The 18,141-nt window shown below is 44.2% G+C and overlaps 1 protein-coding gene across 1 annotated transcript in view; it reads right to left on the bottom strand.

Moving 5' to 3' along the window:
• Window positions 1–3,153: 3,153 nt before the first annotated feature.
• LOC111160069 (protein kinase C eta) overlaps window positions 3,154–18,141 on the bottom strand; it is a 227,517-nt gene continuing 212,529 nt past the window's right edge. Inside the window, exons 13-14 of the mRNA XM_022522881.1 lie at window positions 5,606–5,749; window positions 3,154–4,285 (exon numbers count right to left, since the gene is read on the bottom strand). Coding sequence (XP_022378589.1) covers window positions 4,139–4,285; window positions 5,606–5,749 — 291 coding nt within the window. The 3' untranslated portion in view covers window positions 3,154–4,138. The remainder of the gene's footprint in view (window positions 4,286–5,605; window positions 5,750–18,141) is intronic.

Here is an 18,141-nt window from a genome sequence, read left to right as displayed (position 1 = left end):
TAAGCCCCTGCGAGGAGGCAGGAGCACACTCACAGGTGGTCTGTACCGGGGAGGGGCTGACGCAGAGGGATGCCGAAGACACAGGAACCCCTGAGAGAGAGACGATGGTAGCAGCCCTTTCTGGGTTCTCAAAGAGCCTATGAGATAAATGTGCAGATCAGGATTTTATCGAGTCCTTGGGGTTGGAAAACTGCCTCCAACTTGTTGAGCTCTGAAAAATCAAAATGCTAGAGGGAGAGCGCACAGAAGGGATCAGCTCATGGGGGTGAGTGAGGGAGGTGGCAGGAGGGGACGAGCGCCTGCCCAGAGAGTGGAGGTGAGGGTGGGGGCAGCCAGGACTGGATGGAGCTGACCGTGGCATTCTTCGTTACGGTTCTAATTCAGCACAGGAAGGAAGAGAGACCACAAAGGCCCATCTATAACCACGCTCCCATCCACGGTGTTCAGCCTGCAACTCTGTTTGGAGAAACCTCTGACCCCGGGTTGATTTCCACTGCAAATGTCTCAGGCTGTCTCTGAGTCTTACCCTTGGATAATGTAAAATAAGCTATAGGACCCACCGTGACTGTGTGCCGAGGACATTTTCATTTTGCATCAGGGCAGCCAGATGAAGCAATTGGGGTGACCAAATTTGGGGCTAAAGATTGGACAAAATATTATGGTGTTGGCCCACGATAATGGTCAAGGCCAAAGCGGCGGTGGATGGGCTATTCGTGAGGCCACATATACCGAACTGAGATCAGTAAGTGAGAAATGGGTGGTTTTTTTTTTTTCTTTGCTTTGCTACCAGACTCTAGCAGCTCTGTAGTTGTCCCAGCTGCCACAGTTGGTCCCACACTACACACCTTCTTCCCAGTGATGCCACAGCTGGGTGGTAAGTTACTGAGAACAGGAGTACCCTGGGGTGGGGAGGCACAAGGAAAGGCCTGGAAACCCCACCTCGGGTCAGAGTGCTCCTCAGGGGTTCAGATGGGGTTCAGACGTCTCCGTATGACCCAGACCATTTCCTCTTCCTCGGAGGCCCGGATCCAGATTGCATCAGTCCGGCCTGCCCCCGTTCCTTGGAGGGGGTTAGTGGTTCCAGGCCCTTGACACACAAATCATATAATCTTGCTGCTGATAAATGGTTCTGCAGACAGGATGACTCACACTGTCCTGCCCGGCTGGCAGTTTATCTAGCGTTCCCTGTGAAGCCCAGTCTACACCCTTCTTGTTTAAATTAAAATTGGCCTTGATAGAAGGCACTCACGAACCTGACTAAAAGTGGGGATTCTGGAGTTAAACTGCCTGGTTCAAGTCCTCACCGTAATGCTTTACTGTAGGACTTGTGACAAGTCAGGTAATCTCTCTGTATCTCACTTTCCCCATCTGTACAATAGAGAGTGGCCACTTCTTGGGATTTGGAATGAATAAATACACTTAAACATTTGGAAGAGGGCCTCACACCAGAATTAAATGTCAGTCATTAGTAAGTGAAAACATCTTCTGGGGTCAAAGCTGATCAAAGTGTCAACATATCCATTTTCCTTTCAAATTCTCCACCCTTCATTGACTTAATAGGGGGACAGTTTGGGAAAGTAGGGAGGGATGGGTATGGGGGTGAGGACAAAGTGGGGAGGACAGTAGGGTGATAAGGCCTGATTGTTTTTCAAGATTCCTTATCCGAGAGGCAAGATGGTACTGCGGGAAAGGGTAAGTGTGACCTTATCTTGACTTCCATGCCCTCAGCTGAGCGGGAGGGAAACCCAGCAGCCCCAGCAGCCCTAGCAGACTCAGCACCTGCTGACCAAATGGCTCATGTCCAGTCTATTGCAGGAAGTATGGGCGGATGAACTTGCTGATTCTCAGAAAGGACCCAAGATTTAAAAGAATGGATTAAAGATGTGAAGAGCCCTAACCTTGGACTTGGAGACTCCTAGAGCTTTAGGCAAACATCCTGTACCTAGCCTCTCTCTCCTCACATAGAGGAGGGAGGAAGCAGCAGCACTGGAAATCTTCTCCTGGCATGATCATTGATATTCTGTTAAGTAGGCCTGGGATGGAAAGAATGGACTTAAACCAAACTGGGCAGCCCAGGTAGTGGGTCTGAATAGATTGTGAAAAGGGAAGCTGCTGAGTGATTAAAGAGAACATTTCGGGCCTTTGTGGGGCTATGATGGTTTTTGTAAATAAACATAGGAGGTATGCTTTATTGTTCATCCTTCTTTACCTGTGGGGAGTAAATAAACCACATCAAGTAGCTCCTCAGCCCCACACAGCCACAGAAGACTGAGCTGGCACCTAGCTATGAAGGTTCCTGGTCCCCTCACTGCCCACTGAAATAGAAAAATCCCTCCCTTTCCAGAAGTCTGGTGGATTAGAACTTCAATGATTTAGGCTCTAGACTAGATCCACTCCTTCCCAAGTCTGAAACCTTTGGGCAACCAATTAAACTTCTGAGACTTTCTCTTAGTATTTATAAAATAAACTCTGGTAGTCACACTGGAAACGGTGGTAGAAGGACCAGAAGATGTAGTGACATTGTATAGCTTCGGTGTGTCTCTGCACCACTAGGCACTAAACAAAAGTAAATGGAGGTCCCTAGTGACTCTGTTCATTCAAAAGTCCTTTTTCAGCTGGCAATACAAAAAAGAACTCAGGACAGAGATTTTCAATAGTGCCTAGATACCCTTTGGCTGCTCTGTAATTCTGCACTGGGTTTGTAAACAGAGGCCATGTTCTGGCCAATCTTTGTGTGCAGAAGTGATGCAGCGTATCCTTCCTTGGAGATGTAGTTAAGTACCTCCTCCCTCTTTCTTCCTTGCTATGGCAATCTTGGAAACTATGTTTTCCAGATAGCATATTTATGAGATCCAAGGGGGCCACTGAACTTGCACTATGTTTTATGTGACTGAGAAATCAACATTGTGCTGAGGCACTGAGACAGAGGACTGCTCTGTTGCTGCACAGCTTAGAGGTCAGCACCCTGAATCAGAACAGAAGTTCTGGGCGATAAGAGGTCAAGTCAGCTTAGGGAGATGCAGGTTCTATCAGCTTTCCAGGAATTTACTTTAGGAGTTCTAGCCATTCTGCTCAAAACCTTTTAGATCTCTCATCTCCTAGTGGGGATGGGACAAATCATCCTAGACAGAAAGTTTGCTTTTGCTACAAAATGCATTTATTTCCAGACAGACAAAATTCTCCAGCTGCATATATGAGTACATATTCTAAGGTCCTTCGGTAAATGTCCTGTTTGTAAGAGTCATTTCTAATTATTAAAATGCATACCAAACATTTTTGTCTCTTAAAATATAACTTAAATAACCTGCTAATGTGTAAGCCGTAAGTCTGGTCACTGACATGAGTGGCGTGCGATTCTTCACTGAGTGTGGTGCGGGATCAACACATCATCCCACGCTGAGCTTTCACAAGTCCTTGGGCAGCAAGCCCTCTTCTGTGGACAAAGTTATGTGGAGACAAAGAAGCATGATATATGCAACATGGAGAGGCATTTCACAGAATGCAAACACCATTCAGGTACATAAGTGGTCCGGAGCATGAACGTTCAGTGCACATGAATCTGTTTACACTAGCCGGGTGCGTGGCACCGTCTCACTGGGCACTCAATAAATATCTGTTCAAGTGAGGATAAGAGAATAAGCTGGAACAGTTGTCTTGGTGCCCAACATCTGTTTTCAAGACAGGGCTTTATGCTGTGAGTTTTGTTTCTTCAGAGTAAATCATTCTGCTTGGAAAGCCATTCATTTCCTTACCTTCAAATACTTCATTAGCATTTACAGACTTCTTGCAGTCTGCTGGTATCCGGTGCTCACTGGCTTAAGAAGAGCACAGGATGGCCCAGACCAAGTCTTGATTTGCCTGTTGAAGTGAAAATCCGGTTGGCTCAGAATTTCTAGGATTGAGTTGATTCTTCACACCTTCTCTTGTGTTGGTTCCTTCTAATATCCCAAGCCCAGAGGAACCGTAGAAACTCCTAGGTTGAGCAGTATACTTCTTCATGAAATCTCATTCCGGTATCCGCTCTGAAGGTAAGGTTCTTGTTCTAAGGCTGATACTGGGGAATGCCCCACAAAGGAAATTCCTGGAAAGTCTGGATCTGCTTGTGATTCTCCTATCATGCCTTTCATTCCCCATAAGGCTAAGGTTGCAATTCTGGAGACACAAAGGAAAAGTTTCTAAATTCATCCTGGTTAATCATAGGAAGATGTCCCTCATCAATTGGGGTTAAAACTGGCTCTTCCTTAATGAAGTCAGGGTCGAAATTACTGACATCTTCTCGGGATTTCTGTCAAAAGGAAACAATGGTCAGATTTTAGGCGCAGGAGGCTTTCTCCTCTTCCCTGGGCCTGCACCCTCTCCGGGGAGGTCAGAAGGGCTCTACGGCCCTGGGAACCGCAGTATGTACAGTTAGGACCATTAGGACTAAGCGCGTTGTAGTAATTCTGCTGTGCTGTGTATTGTTATGGGCATTTGGAAACCCCCACTTCACTAACCCCACGGAAATCTTGCCGAGAAGGCCCTCCTCAGGCCAGGAGGCAAAGCAATTACTTTGGTCACCTGATCCAGCCCTCCCAATCACCCTTTAGTTGGCATTTCACCAAAGTGCCACTTCTCAACGGGCTCTACTGAGGGACACACACACTTGGTTGTCAACAGAGTGTAAGTTCACACTTGCCTCACCAATTGCTTATACACAGGACTCTAGGTTTGAAGAGATTTTCTTGAAAGACGTGGAAGCACAGTTTAGGAAGCAACTGCCTCATGCTTTACTCACCAGCTGGCTTCCTATTGTCTCGCTGGCAAAGCCTTCCCTCCTACCTAAGGCACTGGCAGGGGAGGCCTGGTAAAGGAAGTGGCTTGACAGCTGGGTGCCTGGTGCTCAACCTTGGGGGCTGTTACAGATTAAGCTGGCTGTATGTTTGGAAATGTTGATATTTTACATCTTTATAAACTAATGCTGGAAAGCTCACTTCTGCCATTGTTAGGTAAGAAAAATGAGAGGTCTAAGTTGAAGATATGTTTCTGCTTTCTCCACTGTGGATCTCTTGACCCAAAGCCAGAGCTAGACCACCCTCAGGAGTGCCCCCTCAGCTACCTTGCTTGGGAAGGTACCCCTGGCGTGCCTGGTATTTCTCGAGTCAAAGGGATTTGGCCTGAGGTCTGGGCAGCAGTAGCTGATCCAGACCCAGGCTCTCCAAGCCAAGGAGCCAGGTTCAGTGAGATGGGTAGCATTTCATGCCTTTTCTACTTCCTTGAAGGCTTGGGAAAGGTACTGGGGGTGTGTGAGGAAACTTTAAGAATGATGAATTTCTCAGCCCCAATCTTTTGGGGAAACCTAGGAAGTTTTAGGTCTTTTACGCTCCAGAAAGTTTAGGTTAAGGGAGAATGGATTCCAGAGCAAGCAAGAGGTGAAAAATTTGAGAGAAGTAACCTGGAAGGAGAGAGAGGCTGCCTCAAGGGCCAGCCTCCTCCTGGGTGAGCCCACCTTGCAGGGGTGAGGCTGAACTTCTGGTTCAGTTATTCCATAGGGGACAACAGATTTTGGTAGAACATGGAGACATTTTAAGAAAGAGGAAAGTCTACTCTGATGGTCTTAAACACTTACGATTCTGGGTCTGAAAGGTGGTTCTACTTGGCGATGGTTCAGCTGGGCCCAGTCGATTTCCTTAAAGAAAGGATGTCTCAAGATGGCATGCTCTCCGCCCTGCGTAAGGCTGCCCAGGCGCATGGTGGGGTTCTTGGTCATGAACTGAGAGGGGAAGAAAGAGAGTCGGTCATTCAATAACATACAACAATTAGGTCACAAGATGGTAGACATTAGCCCTGGCAGAGGAGCCTGTGTGAGGCTTTCTGGCTGATCTTGCTTAACTGGCTGAATTTTCCATTATGGGCACCGCCAGCATGAGTCATCCCTGAAAGGCGCAATTGCTTGTGTATATTTATGGCCTTTGCCACTTCCATTTCAGACGTGGCCGCTAAAATAAAGCTGAAGGGTCCAGTTTTCTTCACTGTAAATACCATGTATTTTTCTTTCCCTTTTAAAGAAAAACTCTTTATAAAATAGTGTGCCTTTCTCCAACACTGCAGTTGCCGACAGCCCACAGCTTATGAATAGGGCTACTTTTAAGAACAGCTGTGCCATTTTCTGAGGACCTGACCAGCCGGCCAGGGTTCCTACTCTCTGACAAGACCACAGAGAGAAGAGTGAGGGTCATTATTTTGAAGATTTGTGGGAAGAAGCTGCGAGAGTAAAAAAACCCAAAGTTGGCCACTTTTCTTCATGCAACAAAGATGCTCTCTTCTCCTACTCTTCTATTTTGAAATGGTGAATGACTGAGAAGCTTCCTACATAGACCATTTAAGCAATGAGTGTAGATAAATCCTCTGTATATATACCAATCGGGTAACTTGCCTTGGGCTGAGCTCCTATCAGGATATTTGGAACTAAATCGTCTTTGACAAAAAGGCCCGTAAGGTGTTCTGATCCTGTCCAAACTAAGGATTCGCACAGGATAATTTGCTTTTCAGGGCCAGAATGTGATTTTTCAATTTTAAAGACACTCAAGCTGATTTAAAATAATAATTCAAGGTAAAAATGGCCTTGGATTAAGAAGTTTTGTGGTAACGTTTAAATCAAGTTATCTTTAACCAAGTTTGATCTGTGAGAACAAGAGAAAAGCTCTTGCTCTGCTGTGGAATATTCAGAGTAAATAAAAAGCCGCTGTGGTTGAAGGCAGTGTTGGGAGGCAGCATCCCGGCCTGGCCAGGGGTCCAGAGCTGCAAAGCCTCCACTGGTGACCCTGGGGTGGGGAGAAGGCTGCAGAACTCCCTAAGCGTAGCTGACAGGAGAGACCTCAGAACATGCTGAACAGCCCTCCAAGGGAGCCAAGAAAAAATGCAGACACCAGTGGGGTTTAACAGCTTTTCCTCCCTCCTACGGACAAAGAATTCAGGGCCATAGGTGGGGTTGGAGTGGAGATGCAGCCCGAAAGTCTGCGGGGCTTTCAGAGTGGCACAGGTCCAAGCATTTAGCTCAGTTCTGTGAGCGCGAGGTGTTCATGCTGCCTAGGTTCTCTTGGATCAGCCTGTGCACTCAGAAAGGAAGGGGGAAATACGTACACAAGAGAAACAAGCACGGGGATCCAATCCCTAATAGGACAGACATCTATTCTAAGAGCTAATTAACAAACAATGCTGCAGAAAACCTTAGAGTACAAGGATGGTAGAACAGACCCCAGTGGCTTGTAGGAAATTCCCAGGCCTGCCAATGAGGAGAGCAGAGGACATTTTGTGAGTGTGCGGGTACAGCTTGTTCTTCTGGGCAAAAGGAACAGTGCCTGGCTCTCGCTGCCAGAGTGGCAGAAGCCCAGTGTCCAGCAGACTTTGTCCATTTTTCTTTGCCCCAGGCACTGAAGCCAGACTTCCAAGGGGCACTGTGGAGAGGCACTGGGCGTGAGGGAAAGGAGACCAAATCACGGCTGTTCTTCCTCTAAATGCATCCCTGGAAAGGGAGACCGTCAGAATAACCCTTTCACTAGCCTGATACCTTCTCTTGGGTTCTGGTAGGTCCTTCTGAATAACCAGACAGTTTAGTTTTGACTTTTAGTATCTTGTTCTGAGCCCGTTAGACACAGCCATTCTCCAGTATAAAAGGGGGATCAATTTACAAAGGTTTACGTGGTGTCCAGTGCATGCAAGGCCGTGTACCAGCCGTTGTGGGGACAGAGATGGCAAAGACAGTGCCTGTCCACGAAGGAGCTGATCGAGTGAAGGGGGAAGAGGCCAGCAAGCTTTGTGGCAATCACAGCTGGGTGAAATGAAAAGAGAAGGCGTGGCGACTTTGAAGAGGGGCTGGTCACGACTCCTCGGTGGCACTTGACAAGAGAGGAGGGGGATGAAGGGAAAGAACACAGGCCTGAAGGAAGAAGACAGTCGTGCCCAAAAGCCAGCACAGGTGCAGAGGAACATATAGTGTGGTGTGACTGGCACGTGGGGATGGTTGGGGAGCCAGGGGAGGGGTGGAGAGCCAGGAGGGCTAGCCTATGGGAGCCACCGGGGTCCTAGAGAGAGGTGAGTGAGGCTCCAGCCACAGTGTACTGGGTACGTCCTGAAGGAGGAGGTAAGATTATTGGTGGCGGGTGGACAGTTAAGAGGTGGAGAAAATAGCTGAGAGGACTGGACAAGTTCAGAAACAATCAAGGTTTCTGGTTAGTGGGAAGGCAAAGATAGGAGCAAGTCCTAGAGGGCTTGCGGAAGAAGAAGGAACACAATCCCCACTGGCTGGCCTTGCAGCGAGGGTGAGCAGGAGTGCAGGGTCACACGGTCTGCTCTGGCTGACTGCTGGAGGGTTGGTACTGGATAACCGACTCAGTAACAAAAAAAGGGCAATTACTGATAGCCTTAACCACAGAAGCAGTAACATTAGTAATAGCAGTGTTTTGGGGGAATGGAACGAAAACATCCAGCATTTCTCAAGACCTGACAGGGTGCAGATCTGGGAGGCTGAGCTCAGCTTTGCATTTGAAGTGTGCAGACATCCCCCATGGAAATGACTAGTCAAGTAAATCCAGGGTGCAGGCAAGGATTAGAGATCTGAGATAGCAACATTTGGTGAGAGGGTAAGAGATGAAGCTGGTAGGGCAGGCAAGACTAGGGAAAAGAGAGTATAGAAGGAAGACCAGCCCCAGGCCTCAGACATCTTATTTGGCTCACACAGCATGTTTTAAAATAACTTTAATTACTTGTCAAATATTTAAAAACTAGGAAATGTCATTTAAGAGTCAAGTTTTTCACTTTCTCTTGGAAAATAGAATATTCTAGAACACTAAACTTGCCCTGGTTGATATACAGGGCCTAGAGTCCAGCAGTGGCTGCTTTTTCAGATGGAGCATATGATCCCTGGTCAGCCACATGCCCCACCACTCCACATTGCCTCACAGCTAGCGGGCTTCACTCACTGACTTTGCATGGTTCTGAGCCCTGGCACAGGGACAGAAAAGCCAGGGCAGGGCAGGGCTTCTGGTTCAAGATGGCAACCTAGGAAGACCCCCAACTCCCCTCATCCCTGGACATATCAAATCTACACCTATTTTATAAAGCAGTTTTCCCTGGAGAGGAACTGAGGGCTGACCGAACAGCTTCTGCACAACACAAGCTAGATGGAGACAGGGTAACATGCTCATAAAGGGAACACTCAATGTTGCAAACCGAAGTGGGGAGGAATAGTATTGAGAGACTTTGAGTAGATTCAATTGCCCTGGAGCACAGAAAAAAATCATTTAAGAGTACAACTAGAATATAAAGCATTCAGCCTTAGAAGCTTGACAAATGGCAGGAGACATGCTAGAAATCTCTCCAGGCTGGAGGGGCTGGCGAGTATTATGAGTGCAGTCCCCCTCCACCTTGGTAGCATGGAGAGGAGCAAGGTCCAGTGCCCTAGTGAGCCTGACACCTCAGTGAACCCCAGGCCCTTGGTCCGGGGTGGCCCCAGCAAGGCAGCCCCCAGGGCACCTGTGGTCAGCACTTACTACAGTTCTAGACTTCCTGCCAAGGTGACACAGCACACCATACCTGAGATACTCCAGACAACACCACTTTGCTTCCAGGTGACTTGCTAGGGCTCCCCCAGTACAAAGTGCTCTGGGACCTTCTAACTCAGTTCCAGCAGCCCAACCAGGGCCCCCCTGTTAGAGCACCTTGGGCAGCAACAGCCTTGGCTACAGGTGCCTATTGTGCCGAATACTTGGGGACCCCCTGCCTTGCACCAGCTTCAGCTATCCTGCTAGAGTGCCTTCTGCTCTCTGGGAGGGCCCCAGCCCATGCCAGCTGTCCTGCCAGGGCCCCCTCTGCATAAAGAGCAGCAGGACTGTCTCAGTCCAAACCCACTTCAACTCCTGCCATCCCAGTAGGGCACCCCAACATGGAGTGCCCCAGGACTCCCAGCCCACCCTAGCCTCTCCAGTGAACCAACCAAAGTCACCAGGTATACATAGTCTATAGGGGGACAACCCTACAACAGACCATTCCTTCAGCTCCAGGAGAAGTAGCTATTCTGCTTAATTCATAAAAATTAATGGAAAGTCAAGCAAAATGAAACAGAGGAATGTGTTCCAAATGAAAGAGCAGGACAAAAACCTCAAAAAAGAACTAAATGAAATGGAGATAAGCGATATGCTGATAAAGAGTTTAATGTAATATAGAGATTTTCACTGGACTGAAGAAAAGAATGGATGAAATGAGGATTTCAACAAAGAAATAGAAAATATTAAAAAATCAGCTGAAAAATAAAGGAAAAGTACATGAGAGGGATCAATACTCCATTAGCAGATGCAGAAGAATGGATCAGTGATCTAGCAAATGATAAAGGAAAACCCCAAGCTGAACAAATAAGAAAAAAGAATCTTTAAAAATGACAAATTAAGGGATCTCTTAGCATCAAGCAAACAAACATTTGCACTATGAGGTCCCAGAAAAAGAGAGGAGAGAGAGGGACAGAAACTTATTTGAAGAAGTGATAGCTGAAAACTTCCCTAACCTGGGGAAAAACACAGACATCCAGTTCCAGGAAGCAATGAGTACTAAAAACAAGATGAACCTAAGAAGGCTCACATTATGACACGTAATTAAAATGTCAAGGATTAAAAATAGAGAATTTTAAAAGCAGCAAGAGAGAAGCAGCTAGTTACTTACAAGGGAAACCCCATAAGGTTATCAGTTGGTTTTTTAGCAGAAACTTTGCATATATCAGGCTACTCTCTTCTGGCCTGCGAAGTGCTGAGGTAAAAACCTAAAACCAAGAATACTTTAAACAGCAAGATTACCATTCAGAATTGGAGACAAAGAATTTCCCAAACAGAGGTTAAAGAAGTTCATCAACATTGAACTGGCCTTACAAGAAATGTTAAAGGGACTTTTTTTTTTTTAAGATTTTTATTTATTTATTTGACAGAGATCACAAGTAGTCAGAGAGACAGGTGCAGAGAGAAGAGAAAGCAGGCTCCCTGCTGAGCAGAGAGCCCAATGTGGGGCTTGATCCCAGGACCCTGGGATCATGACATGAGCCGATGGCAGAGGCTTTAACCACTGAGCCACCCAGGTGCCCCTTAAAGGGACTTTTTTAAGTGCAAAAGAAAAGGCCATAATTAGAAGAAAATTATAAATTTAAAAAAATGTAAAATGTGACTACATATATATAAAACATGGAATGGGGAGTAAAAAAATTTTTTTAGAGTATGTTTGAACTGGGGCGCCTGGGTAGTTCAGTCAGTTAAGTGTCTGCCTTTGGCTCAAGTCATGATAACAGGGTCTTGGGATTGAGTCCCACAGTGGGCTCCCTGCTTAGTGGGGAGTGTGCCTCTCCCTCTACCCCTCTCTCCCCCTCTCCACTCGTGCTCTGTCTCTTGCTTTCTCTCTTTCAAATAAATAACCCTATTTTTTTTTATTATGTTCAGTTATCCACTGTATAGTACATCGTTAGTTTCTGATGCAGTGTTTAGTGACTCATTAGTTGCATATAACATCCCATGCTCATCACAACATGTGCCCTCCTTAATATCCATCACCCTGTTACCCCATCCCCCCACCTTCCTGCCCTCTGATACCCTCAGTTTGTTTCCTGGGGTTCATAGCCTCTCGTGGTTCATCTCCCTCTCTGATTTCTCCCCTTTCGGATTTCCCTCTCTTCTCCCATGGTCCTCCGTGCTATTGCTTATGTTCCACATGAGTGAAACCATATGATAATTGTCTTTCTCTGCTTGTCTTACTTTACCTAGCATAACCTGCTCCAGTTCCATCCATGTTGATGCAAATAGTGGGTGTTCATCCTTTCTGATGGCTGAATAATATTCCACTGTCTATATGTATCACATCTTCTTTATCCATTCATCTGTTGAAGGGCATCTCAATTCCTTGGCTATTGTGGACATTGCTGCTTTGAACATTGGGGTGCATATGGCCCTTCTTTTCACTACATCTGTATCTTTGGGATAAATACCTAGTAGTGCAATTGTTGGGTCGTAGGGTAGCTCTATTTTTAACACCTTGAGGAACCTCCATATTGTTTTCCAGAGTGGCTGTAGCAGCTTGCATTCCCACCACAGTGTAAGAGAGTTCCCCTTTCTCCACATCCTCGCCAACTTTTGTTGTTTCCTGTTTTATTAATTTTTGCCATTCTAACTGGTGTATAAAGTGGTTTCTCATTGTGGTTTTGATCTGTATTTCCCCGACGGCTAATGATGTGATGTCTCCAAAGGCAAGGGAAACAAAAGCAAAAATGAACTTTTGGATCTTCATCAAGATAAAAAGCTTCTGTACAGCAAAGGAAACAGTCAACAAAACTAAGAGGCAACTCACAGAATGGGAGAAGATATTTGCAAATGACATTACAGATAAAGGCCTGATATCCAAGAATTAAAAAAAAAGTTTGTTTGAACTTAAGTGACCATCAACTGAATATGGACTGCTGTATATTTAGGATATGAGCCTCACACCAAAACCTATATATAGGGATAAATTAACAGTTATACCATAATAGCAGGGAACTATAACACCCCACTTATGTCAATGGGTAGATCATCCATTCAGAAAATAAATAATAAAACAAGGAATGACACATTAGACCAGATGGACTTAACAGATAAATATAAAACATTCCATCTCAAAACAACAGAATATACTCTTTTCAGACAACAGAATACATTCTTCTCAGGTGCACAAAGACTATTCCCTAAGATAGATCACATTAGGCCACAAAACAAGTCTCAATAAATTTAAGAAGATTAAAATCCTTCCTACATCTTTTCTGACCACAACAGTATGAAACTAGAAATCAATCATAAGAAAAAAAAATGGAAAAACACAAACATGTCAAGCTAAGCAACATGCTACTAAGCATATAAGAATTAATTTTAAAAAAACCTGAAGATAAAATACAGTAGAACAAAATCTTTGGGCCACAGCATAAGCAGTTTCAAGAGGGAAATTTCTAAAAATACAGGCCTACTTTAAGAAACAAGAAAAATCTCCAACTATTTAAACTTATACAATAAAGGAACTAGAAAAGGAAGAACAAAGCCTGAAGTTAGTAGAAGGAAAGAAATAATTAGAGCAGAAATAAATAAAACATAGACCATAAAAATAATAGGAAAGATCAAAGAAACCAAGAGCTGGGTCTTTGAAAAGATAAACAAAATTAATCAACCTTTAGCTACACTCCGTAAGAAAAAAAGAGGACCCCTAAAAATCAGAAACAAGAGAGAAGTCACAACTGACACCATATAAATACAAAGAGTTGTAAGAGACTACTACAAAAAAAATTATTTGCCAACAGATTGGACAACTTAGAAGAAATGGATAAATTCCTAGAAACATATATTCTTCCAAAACTGAATCAGAAATAGAAAATCTGAACAGACCAATTACTACTAATGAAATTGAACTAGTAGTCAAAAAACTCCCAATAAACAAAAGTCCAGGACCAGGTGGTTTCGCACATGAGTTCTACCATATATTTAAAGAAAATTTTATATCTATTCTTCTCAAACTATTCCATAAAATGAAGGAAAGCTTCCAAATACATTCAATGAGGCCAGCATTACGCAGATACCGTAACCAGACTAGACAGTACAGAAAAAGAGAACTATAGGCCAATATCCCTGATGAACATAGATGCAAAAGTCTTCAACAAAATATTAGCAAACGGCATTCAACAATCCACTAAAAAGATCATTCACCACGATTGAGTGGAATTATTCTGGAGATGTACTGATGGGTCAATATTTGCAAATCAACAAAATGAAAAAAATCATATCTCAATAGATGCAGAAAAAGCATCTGACAAAATTCAACATATGTTCATGATAAAAACTCTGAAGTGGGGCTAGAGGGAACATGCCTTAACAAAATAAAGGCCACAGGGGGCACCTGGGTGGCTCAGTGGGTTAAGCCTCTGCCTTTGGCTCAGGTCATGATCTCAGGGTCCTGGGATCAAGACCCACATCAGGCTCTCTGCTCAGCAGGGAGCCTGCTTCCCCCTCTCTCTCTCTGCCTGTCTCTGCCTACTTGTGATCTCTGTCAAATAAATAAACAAAATCTTAAAAAAAAAAAAAAAGGCTTGTGGGACGCCTGGCTGGTTCAGTACGTTAAGCATCTTAAAAAAAACAAACAAACAAAATAAAGGCCACATATAAGAAACCCTCAGTTAATGAAAGTCAGTAGGGAAAAAATGAGAGCTTTTCCTCTAAGATCAGGAACAAGACAAGGATGTCCACTCTCACCACTTTCATTCAGCATAGTACTGAAAATTCCAGTGGCAGCAATTATCAAGAAAAAGAAATACAAGGCATTTAAATTGTCAAGGAAGAAGTTAAACTGTTACTATTTGCAGATGACATGTTACTACATATAGAAAATCCCGAAGACTCCACCAAAAAAAGCCTATGAAAAATAATAAATTCAGTAAAGTCGTAGGATGCAAAATTAACACACAGAAATCGGTTGGCATTTTTTTTAACGATTTTATTTATTGATTTGACAGACAGAGATCACAAGTAGGCAGAGAGGCAGCAGAGAGAGAGGAGGAAGCAGGCCCCCTGCTGAGCAGAGAGCCCGACGTGCGGCTCGATCCCAGAACTCTGGGATCATGACCTGAGCTGAAGGCAGAGGCTTTAACCCACTAAGCCACCCAGGTACCCCCGTTGGCATTTCTATATACTGATAACAAAGTAGCAGAAAGAGAAATTAAGAAAACAATTCCATTTAGTATTGCATCAAAAAGAATAAAATCACTAGGAATAAGCTTAACCAAGGAGGTCAAAGACCTATACTCTGAAATGTATAAAATATTGATGAAAGAAACTGAAGACCTCACAAACAACTAGAAAGATATTCCATGCTCATGGATCAGAAGAACTAATATTGTTAAACTGTCTACACTACCCAAAGTGATTTGCAGATTTAGTGAAATCCCTACCAAAATATTAACAGAATTTTTTCCCACAGAACTAAAACAAACAATCCTACAATTTGTATGGAACCGCAAAAGACCCTGGATAGCCAAAGTCATCTTGAGAAAGAAGAACAAAGCTGAAGTGTCACATTCCCAAATTTCAAGATATGCTGCAAATCTATCAAATGGTATGGTACTAACACAAAACCAGACACATACTTCAAAAGGCCAGAATAGAGAGCTCAGAAATAAACTCATGCTTATACGGTCAATTAATCTATGACAAAGAGGTAGTGCAATGGGGAAAAGACAGTCTCTTTAATGGCTCTGGGAATACTAGATAGCTACATGCTGAAGAATGAGACTGGACCACTTTTTTTTTTTTTAAGATTTTGTTTATTTATTTGAGAGAGAGAGTGTGAGAGAGAGAATGAGCATGAGAAGTAGGAGGGTCAGAGGGAGAAGCAGACTCCCTGCTGAGCAGGGAGCCCGATATGGGCCTCGATCCCAGGACTCCAGGATCATGACCTGAGCTGAAGGCAGTCACTTAACCAACTGAGCCACCCAGGCGTCCCGAGACTGGACCACTTTCTTACACCATATACAAAAATAAACTAACAAATAGGTTAAAGACTTAAATGTCAGACCTGAAACCATAAAACCCCTAGAAGAGAACATAGGCAGTAATCTCTTTGATACTGGCCTTCACAACATTTTTCTAGGTATGTCTCATCAGGCAAGGGAAACAAAAGCAAAAATAAATCATTGAGACTATATTAAAATAAAAAGCTTTTGCACAGTGGCGAAAACCATCAACAAAATGAAAAGGCAACCTACTGAATGGGAGAGGATATCTGCAAATGATATATCCAATGAAGGGTTAGTATCTCAACTATAGAAAGAACGCACACAACCCAACACCAGAAAACCAAAAATCCAATTAAAAATGAGCTGAGAACTTTTATAGACATTTCTCCAAAGACTTACAGATGGCCAACAGACACATGAATAAATGCTCAACATCATTAATCATCAGGGAAATGAAAATCAAAACCACAATGAGAATCAAAAACACAAGAAATAACAAGTGTTGGTAAGGATGTGGGGGGAAAGGAACCCTCACACACTCTTGGCGGGAATGTAAACTGGTACAGCTGCTGTGGAAAACAGTATGGAGTTTCCTCAAAATGTTAAAAACAGAAACACGAGGGGCGGGTGGGGGACTCAGTTGTTAAGCGTCTGCCTTTGGCTGAGGTCATGATCTCAGGGTTCTCGGATCGAGCCTTGCATCAGGCTCCCTTCTCCACAGGAAGCCTGCTTCTCCCTCTTCACTCCCCCTGCTTGTGTTCCCTCTGTCACTCACTCTCTCTCTCAGTCAAATAAATAAATAAATAAATAAAATCTTAAAAAACATAGAAATACCGTAAGACCTCATAATTCTACTTCTGGGTATTTACCCAAAGAAAACAAAAAAAACCCCCACAAATTCATAAAGCTAGATGCCACCTCTATGTTTATAGTAGCAATATTTACAACAGCAAAGATATGGAAGCAACCAAGTGGCCACTGAGGTGAATGGGTAAGGAGTGGTATATATGTACATTGAGATATTCCTCAGCCATAAAAAAGAATGAGACCTTACCATTTGTGACAACATTGTGACAACATGGATGGACCTTAGATGGTATTATGCTAAGTGAAAGAACTCAGAGAAAGACAAATATCATATGATTTCAATTATATGTAGAATCTAAAAATTAAAACAAAAAGCAGAAACAGACCCATAAAAACAGAACAAACTGATGTTGCCCGGGGGGGTGAGGGATTGGGGGAGGTCCTGTGGGGGATGGGCAAAATGGGTGAAGGGTAGCGGGAGATATCGAACGAAGAAGTCACAGTGATAAAAGATAGCAGAGCGACCCAAATCAGTAGTATTGTAATAGTGTCGTATGGTGACAGACAAGAGCTCACCTTGTGGCAAGCAGAGTAGAACACAGAGACTTGTCAAATCATTTATGTTGTACACCTTAAACTACCATAACACTGTGTGTCAACTATACTTAAATAATTATTAAATAATTAAATAAATTTTTTAAAAGGCAGGAAGGATGAATACCATGAAACAGAAGCCAGGACAGGTACCACTGCGAAGAGGAACCTTTAGCCTCTCTTCATGACTACTGCTCCAAAGATACAAAGATGGGGAGTTAAGGGAACATTTATCACTAGCCCAGTCCTGAAAGCTCTGACGGTGCATCCTGTTAGAGGTGTGCAGGGCTAGGAGGAGGGGGACTTGCTGCCCTAGGCCAGGCACAAGACTCTCCCTACATGCTGCATTCCCGCTGCCGTGAAGTGATGCATGATCGTTCTTGCAGAAAACGTCCTCTGTTTGCCTATGTCCCTAATGGGACCCAAATGCTGAACAAGTTACCAACAATGTTTGAAGCAATCATCCGTCCATGTCTAAGGTCACACGTAAACCTGCCTCACCTCAACCGACCTTTTCCCCGACCGTCGTCCAAATGAGGAAGTCAGCCAACGAAGAAAAGAAAGTGACTTCAGGTAAGATTCTGGACACATTTACTAAAGGAAGCAGAATGTTTTCTAGGGTCAATAAAAGTGCTTTATAAGCTGCAAAGAGTAAGTGAGAAGGCCAGGGTGGAAAATCTGCTTCCACCCCGAATGTGTCAAGGTAACTGGAGAGCGGGGACAGGAGAGGGGTCAAGAATGCATGCATTCAATTTGTACTCTCCTTCCTTTTGGGGTCCTCGTTAACGTGGAATTTCACTACCGAAGCAATCAGAGATACATAGAGGCTTAACGGTTCTTTCACGGCTGCGGAAAAGGTAGGAAAACAGATCTGTGTCCTCTTGAAGGTAGCTCTCCAGTGAAACATAGACCAGGTTTGTACAAGAATGTCCTGGGAAGCCTCCTGCACACCAAGGAAAGGACAGAAGAGCTCCTTTGATGGGGGGCACAGAGGTTAACTGGTTAGGCTCTGCAGTTTGACTCTGTGTGTTCGTGTACCAGTGAGCTGTGTGACCTTGCACAAATTTCTTACTTTCTCTGGGCCTCAGATTCCTCAATTATAAAACGGAGATCTTCCTGTACTTCATAAGGCTGTTATGACAAGAAAATGCCTGGCACAAAACAAGCCCTCAATAAATGCATTAGTAAGCATCTTGTTAAACCATTGT

Source organism: Enhydra lutris, unplaced genomic scaffold (assembly GCF_002288905.1).
Source record: "Enhydra lutris kenyoni isolate GAN:26980312 unplaced genomic scaffold, ASM228890v2 scaffoldscaffold4, whole genome shotgun sequence".
In the NCBI taxonomy this organism is placed as follows: domain Eukaryota; kingdom Metazoa; phylum Chordata; class Mammalia; order Carnivora; family Mustelidae; genus Enhydra; species Enhydra lutris.
This window is presented reverse-complemented; position numbering and strand designations above follow the sequence as displayed.